At 40.7% G+C, this 13,350-nt stretch overlaps 1 protein-coding gene across 1 annotated transcript in view; it reads right to left on the bottom strand.

The window, feature by feature from the left end:
• Window positions 1–13,350, bottom strand: part of mysm1 (Myb-like, SWIRM and MPN domains 1) — a 125,098-nt gene that overhangs the window by 72,645 nt on the left and 39,103 nt on the right. Inside the window, exon 7 of the mRNA XM_073063091.1 lies at window positions 8,226–8,324. Coding sequence (XP_072919192.1) covers window positions 8,226–8,324 — 99 coding nt within the window. The remainder of the gene's footprint in view (window positions 1–8,225; window positions 8,325–13,350) is intronic.

Here is a 13,350-nt window from a genome sequence, read left to right as displayed (position 1 = left end):
TTTTATTGGCCCACGTTGATTTCAACCCACCAAAAGGAGCCAAAAGCTCAGCTCTTTTTAAACCTCTTGCTGCGTCTCTAACAGTTGTGATCTTGCACTGATTTCTGCCCACTGAAAGATAGTCAACTGGAATGATTATTTCCATGATCAACCCAGTTTTACCCTCTCAAAGGCAGCACCCCACCTTCACCTCAGCACCACCCTGCACCTCCCCCCCCCCCCCCCCCCCCAAATCCCTGCAACTCTCTTTTGAATCCTTTTTAGAACATCCGGACAGTAAAGGCACAACATTAGACTATTGTTTATTGATATCAGCTCTGCCCTCAATATTATAATTCCAAGTAAACTCATTACCAAACTCTGGAGCCTAGGAATCAACATGTTCTTCTGCAAATGGATCTTCGACGTCCTTACCAACAGATCGCAATCTGTAAAAGTAGGCTGCGCACACATCACAATTATTCTCAACATTAGTGACCCACAGAATTCCACCCTTAGCTCCCTGTACAAACTCGATTGTGTTGCCAGTTTTAACTCTGTCTACAAATTTGCCAATGATATCACCGTAGTGGGCCATATCTCCACAATGAATCAGAGTGCAAAAAGGAGAGAGAGTGCCTAGCACCATGGCAAAACGTTTCTTTCAATGTTAGCAAAAGAGCTGGTCATTGGCTTCAGGAAGGGAGATGGTGTACACGTTCCCAAATGCATCTATGCTGTTGAGGTTGAGAGCTTCAAGATCCGAGGAGAGAACATTACCATTAGCCTGTCATGGTCCAACTGTGTAGACACCACTGTCTCTACTTCCTCAGGCGGCACGTCCACACCAACCCATACCACTTTTTATTGATACATGTGGATGCATATCACTTGGTATGGCAAGTGCTTATCACATGACAAGAAACTGCAGAGAGCTGTGAACACAGCTCAGCACATCACAGAAACCAGCCTCCCCTTGACGAACCCTTGTCTGTACCTCTCAGTGCCCCGGTACAGCAACCAATATTGTCAAAGACCCCACCTACCCCAGACATTCTCTCTTCCCCCCTCTTCCACTGAGCACCAGTTACAAAAGCCAGAAAGCACGTACCAGCAGGCTCAAGGACAGCTTCTATCCTGCTGTGATAAAGACTACTGAACAGGTCTGATTCATGTTCAAAAAGATGGAATCTTGACCTTACCTGCTTAGCTCATTATGACCTTGTAGCTAATTGTTCACATACACTGCACCTTTTCTACAGCTGTTACACTTTATTCTGCATTATTTTATTGTTCTACCCTGTTTTACCACAATGCACTATGTAATAATTTGATCTTTAGGAACAGTATGTGAAAACAAGCTTTTAACTTACTTAAGATGGTGTTGATAAGTGACGATGCTTTGTGTTCAGCACCAATGGGAATTATCAAATATAACCATTTCGGACTACTACAGCTGAAATCTACAGTCACAGCCATGGGTATTTCAGTAAGCAACATCATTTAAGACGTTTTAAAAAAACCTATCGATACTCAACATAGGCGGACCCTAGACGACACACTTGTGTCATGAGTGCAATTCCCCTTTAAAAAAATGGAAGTGGGGAAGGCACACAGGTGTACAGATATGATTGATATATAGTACCTGTATGTCAAATGATTTAAATGCAGAAGCCTTAGCCCCTACTCCTGACTACCCTGCTGGTGAATGTACAGTCTCTGGAAAATAAAATTGAAGACCTCAGACCAAGATTGCGATACCACAGGGACATTAGGGACTGTGGTGTACTTTGCTTCACAGAAATATAGCTAATCTCTGCCATTTCAGACGCAGTGTGGTAGCGCGAAGGCTTCATCATTCTCCTCAAAGCCAGGACAGCTCAGTCTTCTAAAGGCAGAGGAGGTGGTGTATGCATTATGATTAACTCATCAGAGTGCACGGATGTGGAGGTTCCGTCTCTATGCTGCTCACCTGACCTGAAACACTGAGTAGTCAAATGTCATCTGTCTTATCTGCCAAGAGAGATTTCCACCATCATCCTGGTAGCATATACATTCCATCCCGGGCCAATGTGAGGCAGGCACTGGAAAAGCTGAGCACCATTATAAGCAGTCACGAAACAGTACACCTGATGCCTTCCCTATCATTATGGGGATTTCAATCAGGCCAACTTGAAGAAGTCTCTAAACAATTACCACCAACATATCATCTGTGGAACCAGAAGAACCAACATACTTGACCACTGTTACACCCACCATCAAGAACACTTACTGTGCCATCTTTGGAAAGTCTGATCACCTGACTGTACTGGTACTCCCAGCATACAGGAAGAGGCTAAAGACCACAGCACCAGTGGCAAGGCCTAAGAAGGTATGGTTAAAGAAGGTGGAGGAGTGCTTACAGGACTGCTTTGAGTCAGTGGACTGGATAATGTTCAGGGATTCATCTTTGAATGTGAAGGAATACGTCACAGTTGTCACCAACTTAATCAAAATCTATGTGGATGAGTGTGTGCTTTGAGAACATACTGGTCATACCCATAGTTTGCTGACGGCTTGATCTGTGGTATTCAAGACCAGTGATCCAGAACTATACCATAACTCGAGGTATGACCACAGAAGGCTAGTTTAAGAATGAATAAACAATTCCTATTGAAGTTAGAGACGGAATTGGATGCACATCAGCTCTGGCAGGATCTGCAGGTCAGCACTTCCCACAAAACAAAACCTCACATCATAAATGGCCGTGATGCTTCATTCCCAGATGAACTCAAGGCCTTTCATGCACATTTTGAAAGGGAGAATAAAACTACAACTGTGCATATTCCTGCAGCATCTGGTAACCCTGTGAACTCTATCTCGGAAGCTGACTTCAGAACATATTTCAACAATGAGAACCTGCACAAGGCTTCAGGCCCTGATGGTGTACCTGGTAGGGCACTGAAAACCTGTGCCAACCAACCACTGGGAGTGTTCAAAGATATCTTCAAACTCTCACCGCTGCAGTCAGAGCTTCCCACCTGTTTAAAAAGGATGATAATCATACCTGCGTTAAGAAGAGCAGGGTGAGCTGCCTCAAAGACTACCATCCAGTTACACTCACATCTACTGTGACAATGTGCTTAAAGAGATTGGTCATGGCCGGAATCAACATCCAAACCAGAATCACGGCCTAAGCAAGGATCTGGACCCTCTGCAATTTCCCTAATGCAACTAAAAGTCTACAGTGGATGCAACCTCACTGGCTCTCCACTTGGCCTGGACAATAACAGGCTACTGTTTATTGATTACAGCTCAGCATTCAACACAATCATACCCTCAGTTCTAATCAACAAGCTCCAAAACCTGGGCTTCTGCACCCCCTCTGCAAATGGATCCTTGACTTCCTTACTGGGAGAACAAAATAATATCTCCTCCTTGCTTACAATCAACATTGGCACGCCTCAAGGATGAATGCTTAGCCTAAGCTCTACACTCTCTACGCCCATGACTGTGTGGCTAGGCACAGCTGAAAATTTGCCAATGACACAGCTATTGTTGACAGAATTTCAGATGGTGACAGGGAGGCATACAGGAGCAAGAAAGATCAGTTGTTTGAGTGGTGTTGCAACAACAACCTTGCACTCAACAGAGTTAAGACCAAGGAACTGTTTGTGAACTTCAGGAAGGGGAAGTTGAAAGAATCTACAGCAGTGGAAAGGGTGAGCAGTTTCAAGTTCCCAGGTGCCAACATCTCTGAAGATCTATCCTAGGCCCAATATATTAATGCTATTACAAAACAAAAGCCCAACAATGACTATATTTCATTAGGAAGTTCAGGACACTGGGTATGTCAAAGACACTTGCAAATTTCTATAGATGCACTGTGGAGAGCATTCTAATCAGTTGCATTACTGTCTGGTATAGAGGGCCACTGCACAGTACCCAGGACATCTTTAGGGAACGGTGTCTCAGTAAGGCAGCAGCCATTATTAGGGACCTCCAGCTCTCAGGACATGCCTTTTTCTCAGTGTTACCATCAGCTAAGAGGTACAGAAGCCTGAAGGCACACACTCAGCATTTCAGGAACAATTTCTTCCCCTCTGCCATCTGATTCCTAAATGGACATTGAAACTTTGGATACTACCTCATTTTTGTAATATACAGTATTTCCGTTTTTGCACATTTTTTAAAAATCTACTCAAAATATGTAATTGATTTACTTGTTTATTTATTATGTTTTATTTTATTTATTATTTTCTCTGTCTGCTAGATTATGTATTGCATTGAACTACTGCTGCTAAGTTAACAAATTTCATGTCACATGCCAGTGATAATAAACCTCATTCTAATTCTGATTGGAAAAAGCTGCAGAAAGTTGTAAGCTCAACCAGCTTCATCAGGGGCCCTACTCTTCAGCATCAAGGACACCTTCAAAAGGCAATGCCTCAAAAAGGCAGCATCCATCATTAAGGACCTCCATCATCCAGGACATGCCCTCTTCTCATTACTACTGTCACGGAGGAGCCTGAAGACACACACTCAACATTTCAGTAACAACCTCTTCCCCTCCACCATCAGATTTCTGAATGCACAATGAATCCTTGAACACTACAATATTTTCTTCTTGCTCTTTTTGCATTACTTATTTTATATGCGACATTTACAGTTTTTTATTATGTATTGCAATGTACTGCTACCTCAAGACAACAATTTCATAAGATATGCCAATGATATTAGATTCTGATTCTTCTCTCTGTATCTCAGTAACCAATTTCATTTCCAGTTCTGACAAAGGATCTTCATCCTGAAACGCAAGCTGTTTCTCTTTGCACTGATGCAGGTTGACTGCTAAGCATTTCTAGTGTTTTCTGATTTTATTTTTTTCCTTTATAAGTGCCTTGATATCACCTGCCTTATTATAGATTCCAGAGTTTCCGTACTCCCAATGTAAAGCTGACGAGTTGATGGTTTTGTTTTCTCACTCTGCTGTTTCTTAAACAGTGAGGCCATATTTGCTACTTCCAATCTGCATGTATTATTTTAGAATCTAGAATTGTAAAAAGATGAAACCAGAACATTCAATGACTTTATAGCTTCTTCTTCATAACTCTACAATACAGATCATCAGGTCTGTGGAATATATCAGTTTTCAGGCTCATTAACTTGTAATAATAAGTATTATAATTATCAATAATGATGTCTTTTATTTCCCCATCTGCACTGAATCTTTAGTTCTCCAGTAGTTCTGGGACGTTTTCTATACATTCTTCCATGAAGAAAAAAACAGAACATTTGTTTAATTCTTTTAACTTTTCTTTATTCTTTCTTCTGTAAGAGACACAGTCATAAGTCATTTTATAAGTAATTAAGATGAAGTGGAAGGGGGGGTAGTAAATCTGTAGATGACATGAAGCTTGGTGCTGTTGTGAATACTGTAGGGGGTTGCTGTATGTTACAATGGTACATTGACAAGATACAGAGCCAGGCTGAGATGTGGCAGTGCAGAGGAACAGAGGGATCTTGGGGTCCTAGTCCCTTAAGGTTGTCATGCAAATTGATAGCGTGATTGAGGTGGTGTAAATCATATGGTGTGTTGGCCGTCATTAGTCAGGGGACTGAGTCCAAGAACTGCAAGATAGAGTTGCAACTCCATAAAACTCTGGTTAGACCACACTTGGAGTACTGTGTTCAGCTTTCATCGTCGCATTATAAGGAGACTGTAGAGTCTGCAGAGGTGATTTACCAGGATGTTGTTTGGATTAGGGAACATGTCTAATAACCAAGCTAGGGTTTTTCCCTCTGCAGTGTAGAAGAATGAAAGGCAACTTGATAGAGGTGTACAAGATGATGAGGAATAGACATAGGAGACTGTGGGTACCTTTTCCTCAGGGTGGCAATATCTAATATGATAGGGGATACTTTGAAGGTGATTGGAGGAAAAAAGAAAAGTATGGGGGGTGTTGCAAGAGGTAGTTTTTTTTTTACACAAAGTGGTATGGAACGTAATGTTAGGGATGGTGGTAGAGGCAGATGCATAAGGGATATTTAACAGGCTCTTAGACAGACAAATGGTTGAGAGAAAAGTACAAGGCTATGTGGGCAGGAAAGTAGGTGTTAGGTTGGCACAATATCATAAACCAAGGGGCCTGTACTATGCTATACTGTTCCATGTTCTATGCTCTTTATCAATCTTTGATCATTCTATTGTGCTCTAATCATCAGGTTTACTGCCCTTTCCATCAACTTTATAAGCCTTTTCCTTAGGTTTAATATATCTAATTTCTCCTACAGGAGAAATCCATGATTGAACCACGTTTGTGATGTGCTTTATGTACCTTGAAGAAATGTATATTTAAAATTCTAGCCATTGCCTGACTCACTTTAATCCAGTTTCACAATTTGCAGACCAGTAGTCCTAGATTCCAGCCCAATTTGCTTTAAGCTACTTGCTGTCAGCCATAGCATCACTTTGTGTCGGCTACAATGGATCCAGCTAGAGCATAGAGTTATCTTAGGTTTGTATAACCAGAAATTATATGTGATAACTAAATAGGAAAACAGCCTACCCTCAAACTCATAAAAACAAAAGATTGAGTATCACACAACACACACACAAAATACTGGAGGAACTCAGCAAGTCAGGCAATATCTATGGAAACAGTCAACATTTCAGGCCTTCATCAAGACTGGAAAGGAGAGGCACCCGAGGGAGGTGGTAGTCAGGTGAAAAGAAAAGGGGCGAGAGGGGAACCAGAATAGGAAATGGACAAAAAGACAGAAGGGGAGGTGTAGAAATTACTAGTAGTTAGAGAAATTGGTGTTCATGCCATCAGGTTGGAGGCTACCCAGAAAGAATATGGGGTTGCTCTTCCAACCTTAAAGCACACTTAAGTGTGCAAACTTAAAGCACATGGTATTGGGGGTATGGTATTGATGTGGATAGAGAATTGGTTGGAAGACAGGAAGCAAAGAGTGGGAGTAAACAGGACCTTTTCAGAATGGCAGGCAGTGACTAGTGGGGTACCGCAAGGCTCAGTGCTGGGACCCCAGTTGTTTACAATATATATTAATGATTTAGATGAGGGAATTAAATGCAGCATCTCCAAGTTTGCGGATAACATGAAGCTGGGTGGCGGTGTTAGCTATGAGGAGGAAGGGTGACTTGGATAGGTTAGGTGAGTGGGCAAATTCATAGCAGATGCAATTTAATGTGGATAAATGTGAGGTTATCCACTTTGGTTGCAAGACCAGGAAAACAGATTATTACCTGAACGGTGGCCGATTAGGAAAAGGGGAGATGCAACGAGACCTGGGTGTCATTGTACACCAGTCATTGAAGGTGGGCATGCAGGTACAGCAGGTGGTGAAAAAGGCAAATGGTATGTTGGCATTCATAGCAAAAGGATTTGAGTACAGGAGCAGGGAGGTTCTACTGCAGTTGTACAAGGCCTTGGTGAGACCGCACCTAGAGTATTGTGTGCAGTTTTGGTCCCCTAATCTGAGGAAAGACATTCTTGCCATAGAGGGAGTACAGAGAAGGTTCACCAGATTGATTCCTGGGATGGCAGGACTTTCATATGAAGAAAGACTGGATGGACTAGGCTTATACTCACTAGAATTTAGAAGATTGAGGGGGGATCTTATTGAAACGTATAAAATTCTAAAGGGATTGGGCAGGCTAAATGTAGGAAGATTGTTCCCGATGTTGGGGAAGTCCAGAATGAGGGGTCACAGTTTAAGGATAAAGGGGAAGCCTTTTAGGACCGAGATGAGGAAAAACTTCTTCACACAGAGAGTGGTGAATCTGTGGAATTCTCTGCCACAGGAAACAGTTGAGGCCAGTTCATTGGCTATATTTAAGAGGAAGTTAGATATGGCCCTTGTGGCTAAAGGGATCAGGGGGTATGGAGAGAAAGCAGGTACAGGGTTCTGAGTTGGATGATCAGCCATGATCATACTGAATGGCGGTGCAGGCTCGAAGGGCTGAATGGCCTACTCCTGCACCTATTTTCTATGTTTCTATGTTAAACTGAATACAACCTCCATGGTAGTAACAGAGGCCATGCCAGAAAGTAAATGGGGAGTCCTCATACCGTCAAATTTTCTGTAATTCTCTCCATCAGTAATGCTTCCTTTTATATATGAACAATACCCCTGTGGATAAAGTATCCGAAGGCTATGCTCCACTGGGATAATATCTCAACATATTCTCTTCCTTTACACAGAACTGTCAAAAATTAATTTTAATCTTTGTCCAAACTCACCTTGCTCTTAAAATACTGTCTGGCATAACTTTTCACCTGCAGTACTGTCCGCGATTCAATCAGCTTTGCAATTTTTGTCCATCGTCGACCAAATTGGGCCTGAAATTAAAACAAATTAAGTCTATAGCTCAAACTTAATGTACCAGTAAAAACACATCCAATAAAGTAATGCAAGGCAAAGGTTAGGTGCTATTTCATTTTCAATGAAAGATTGGAAGATATAACAGGAAAGCACATTATCCTTTTATTCTGCACTACCACCATACGCATGCAGAGCTAATAGACAAAGCTTTTATACTATGTCATCTGAAAATTAATATGACAGTATACTGGCTATGCTGAATGGAGAACCCATTGGAAGTCAATCCTCCTGTACAAAGATGCTGCTGATTTGACATGACTAGCGCAACTTGACAACCTAATTTAGTGCCAGTCATGTCAAATTATATGAAAGGCAGCCTCTTGGGAAATGGAGGGGAAAAAATACACAAAACACAGCTGTCAAAGGACTTGAGTGATATGTCTTTACCATATTGTTCTAATAGGTTAGACCATGCTCTCAATGATGGATCTGTTCTGGACGGTCTTAGAAATTTCTGACTGCTGAAAGTCCATGCCCTGCCTGAATAGGTCGGGCCCCACTTCATGTGGGGTGATCCTCACCTTCAGCTTCAGCAAGCCAGCGGTATGCAATGCATAGCTTTCCTGAAGCTTGTAATCCAGCTGGGTAATGGCAGACGAAAACACTTCAAATTATATTAAGGAAGTCTGCTCTCATTGAGCAAAACATATCTCAATTAACAAAGTGAGTAATGTAGGAACAACAGTAGAGGTCTGGTGTAAATAGATTTTTGATGAGGAATTTGCTTTTCTACTTCATGAGTTATTAAAGAAGTTAATTGCCACTGTTACAATGCCACAATGTTAACTAGATATGGTTATTTTAAATATGAAATGGGAGTCATCAGATAGAGAAAGACCAAAATTATACTCTACTTTTAATTCATTAATAATAACTCATTTAATATTCTCATGCAAATGCTATTAAGCAAACACTTCAAATTATGTCAAACTAAATATCCTAACAACCAAAAGACTTACTCAAATTATTAATACAATATGTTTACAATAATTATTCATTATCAACAAGATGATAGCTTCCTTTGCAGATTCCAAAATAACATCAGGAGATAACCTTTCCCAGAATTATCATTGCTTCTTAAGATTATTTCCATTAAATACGATTTAGATTAATATTTTGGGCATAATCCCTTTGCTTTAATATTTGTATGATAAAACTCACAATCAATCACAAATTTTATTAAAAGTTACTTGTTAATAGAATAATAAAATACAGATTGGAATCTCCAGTTGATTTAGGAACTTTAAATGAAAGTGACAAAGTGAGCATCACAATAATATAGAGTATGCTGATGATCCAGTATAATGGGCAGTCACGCCATTATATTTATGAAATTACAATAGAGGACATTAGATTGATATTTTGGATGGAAACACATAGGCTGACAATTAAAATGTGTTCTGACAGTTTTGAAATGGATGCAGTTGTGCCGAAATAGACTGAGGCAACGATGTGAATGCCTCAGGCAGTTATGACGATATGCCCATAAGATTTATATCAAAATATCTATCTAGTCTAAATTACAAAATTGAAAAAATAATTAAAATTATATGCAAACTTCTATGTCGCTGCTATGAGGTTATAAAGCAAGAAGAGATGGAAGAATGGAACACAAAAAGTAATAACTTGCCCTATTATAATGTCACTAAGAGATAACTGAAAGATGCAATAAAGGTATCTTTAATTTAAGAAATTAATGTTCACCTTGCTTTTAATTAACTCTGCAGTTTTCAGCCAAGGTCATGGCAGAGCAGGATAGAAATCCAAAGACATTGTGGAAAACTGCAAGTAGGGGCTTAGGTCAATTAAAATATAGGGTTCAAAAGCTACTGTGAGCAACAAAGCAATGGTGGTCGCTGCTGACTTCATTCACCTCTGCATAAATCTAGTAGATCTAACAACAATGATGAAAATAATTTCCCCTTTTTCAATACATGAAGCTGTCAGCTATTATTATTTTCAAAGCAACATGGGCATCCAACAGCTGTGATATCATCAAGCTAGCTGAGCAGCCAATTGTAATAACTATATAGGATACTGGTCAGATCCCACTTGGAGTACTGTGCTCAGTTCTGGTCGCCTCACGTCAGGAAGGATGTGGAAGCCATAGAAAGGGTGCAGAGGAGATTTACAAGGATGTTGCCTGGATTGGGGAGCATGCCTTATGAAAATAGGTTGAGTGAACTCGGCCTTTTCTCCTTAGAGCGGAGGAGGATGAGAGGTGACCTGATAGAGGTGTGCAAAATGATGAGAGGCATTGATTGTGTGGATAGTCAGAGGTTTTTTCCCAGGGCTGAAATGGTTGCCACAAAAGGACACAGGTTTATGGTGCTGGGGAGTAAGTACAGAGGAGATGTCGGGGTACATTTTTTACACAAACAATGGTGAGTGCACGGAATGGGCTGCCAGCAACGGTGGTGGAGACGGAAATGATAGGGTCTTTTAAGAGACTTTTAGATAGGTACATGGAGCTTAGTAAAATAGAGGGCTATAGGTAAGCGTAGCAATTTCTAAGGTAGGGACATGTTCGGCACAACTTTGTGGGCCGAAGGGCCTGCATTGTGCTGTAGTTTTTCTTTGTTTCTAACTTATTGGGGATGTCAGAGGTAGATTTATTGACACAGAGGGTGGTGGGTCCGTGGAACACTCTGCCAAGGATGGTGGTAGCGGCAGATGCATTAGGCACATTTAAGAAACTTTTAGTTAGGCATATGGATGATTGAAAACTGGAGGTTATGTAGTGAAAAGCGTTAAGATTGATTACTCAGAGTTGGTTAACACTACAATATTGTGGGCCAAAGCACCTGTACTGTGCTGTAATGTTCCATGAACTTCTCATAACAGACAGCATTTTCCAATTAATTTTAAGCATCAAAGTGCCAAATTACATAACTTATTTACAATATCACAGACAAATTCTAAAATACTTTAAAACACTGTATTTCGAATTTTTCAAGATCCAGTAAACTTTCTAAGCAACAATTCAACTTGGAATGGCATAATATAATTACAAAGCTTTCACATAACTCACTTTAATATATTTAGGGAATTTGATTGCAGGGCCAGCTCTAAATTCATGAAATTTGTTTGTTTAAACAACTGCCTTGAATTGGCCTGCAGAAAATTCCACAACGACATGTGAATTTCCAGGCACGAAATTTAGGATCCACAGAAGTCCTGAAATTACCATCAGTTTCACCAAGTAATGATGATGAAATTGAAATTTCTATGCTCTTCTAACTGGATTATAAAGTAAGCAGTGACACAAGAATGAACTATTAAAAGGCATAATTCATACTATTACAAATTCATGTCTTGACATAGAAAGTGACCATTCAGCCCACTTAGTACTTGCCTGCCACCATGGAAACCATCCCAATCCCCCTCTCCTTATTTTACTGTGCTCCTGCAAATTACTTGCTCTTACATATGCCCAACACCTCCACTTTAGTTTGTTGTGCCATTAACCTATTCAAGAAGTGAATTACAGCAGCAAACTAACTTAATAGCATGTATTTTGGTTTCAAGAATCAAGATTGTTTAATGTCATTTCCAGCACACAAGCGTAAAATAACAAAATAATTGTTACTCTGGATCCAGTGCAGCACCTAAAAAAACAGTAAGATAAAGGACATAATAAACACAAATAAATAAGACATTTTATATGTATAAAATGATTGTGTGTCCATAAAGTAACATTAGGCACAGGAGTGTCTGTACATAAGGTGATTCAGACAGGAAATGACTAAGTAGTGATGGTGGGTGGGTTAACGGGTACTGCTTGGGGAACCTACTGCTTTTGAGTCTGGTGGTCCTGTTGTGGATGCTGCATAATCTCCTCCCTGATGGGAATGAAACAAAAAAGTCCATGAGCAGAGTGTGTGGGATCCTTCATGATATTACAAGCCCTTTTCTGGCACATTTCTGTATATATATCCCTGATAAGACCATAAGACATAGGAGCAGAAATAGGCCACTCAGCCCATTGAGTCTGCTCCATTATGCCTGATCCTGGATCCCACTCAACCCCATACACCTGCCTTCTTGCCATATCCTTTAATGCCCTGACCGATCAGGAAATGATCAACTTCTGCCTTAAATATATACACAGACTTGGACTCCACCACAGTCTGTGGCAGAGCATTCTACAGAGTTAGTACTCTCTGGCTAAAAAAATTCCACCTTACCTCTGTTCTAAAGGGTTGTCCCTCAGTTCTGAGGCTGTGCGCTCTAGTTCTGGATACCCCATCACAGGAAACATCCTCTCCACATCCAGCCTATGTAGTCCTTTCAACATTCAGTAGGTTTCAATGAGAACCTCCCCCGCAACCCCCCCCCCCCACCGCATTCTTCTAAATTTCGGTGAGTACAGGCCCAAAGCTGCCAAATGCTCCTCATATGTTAGCCCCTTCATTCCCAGAATCATCCTCGTGAACTTCCTCTGGACTATCTCCAATGATAACACATCCTTTCTGAGATATGGTGATAAAACTGTTGACAATGCTCCAAGTGCAGCCTGACTAGATAGATAGATAGATAGATAGATACTTTATTCATCCCCATGGGGAAATTCAACTTTTTTTCCAATGTCCCATACACTTGTTTAAGCAAAACTAATTACATACAATACTTAACTCAGTAAAAAATATGATATGCATCTAAATCACTATCTCAAAAAGCATTAATAATAGCTTTTAAAAAGTTCTTAAGTCCTGGCGGTAGAATTGTAAAGCCTAATGGCATTGGGGAGTATTGACCTCTTCATCCTGTCTGAGGAGCATTGTATCGATAGTAACCTGTCGCTGAAACTGCTTCTCTGTCTCTGGATGGTGCTATGTAGAGGATGTTCAGAGTTATCCATAATTGACCGTAGCCTACTCAGCGCCCTTCGCTCAGCTACCAATGTTAAACTCTCCAGTACTTTGCCCACGACAGAGCCCGCCTTCCTTACCAGCTTATTAAGACGTGAGGCGTCCCTCTTCT

Source organism: Hemitrygon akajei, chromosome 12 (genome assembly GCF_048418815.1).
Source record: "Hemitrygon akajei chromosome 12, sHemAka1.3, whole genome shotgun sequence".
NCBI lineage: Eukaryota > Metazoa > Chordata > Chondrichthyes > Myliobatiformes > Dasyatidae > Hemitrygon > Hemitrygon akajei.
The sequence above is the reverse complement of the archived record's forward strand: the minus strand, read 5'-3'. Positions and strand labels throughout refer to the sequence as shown.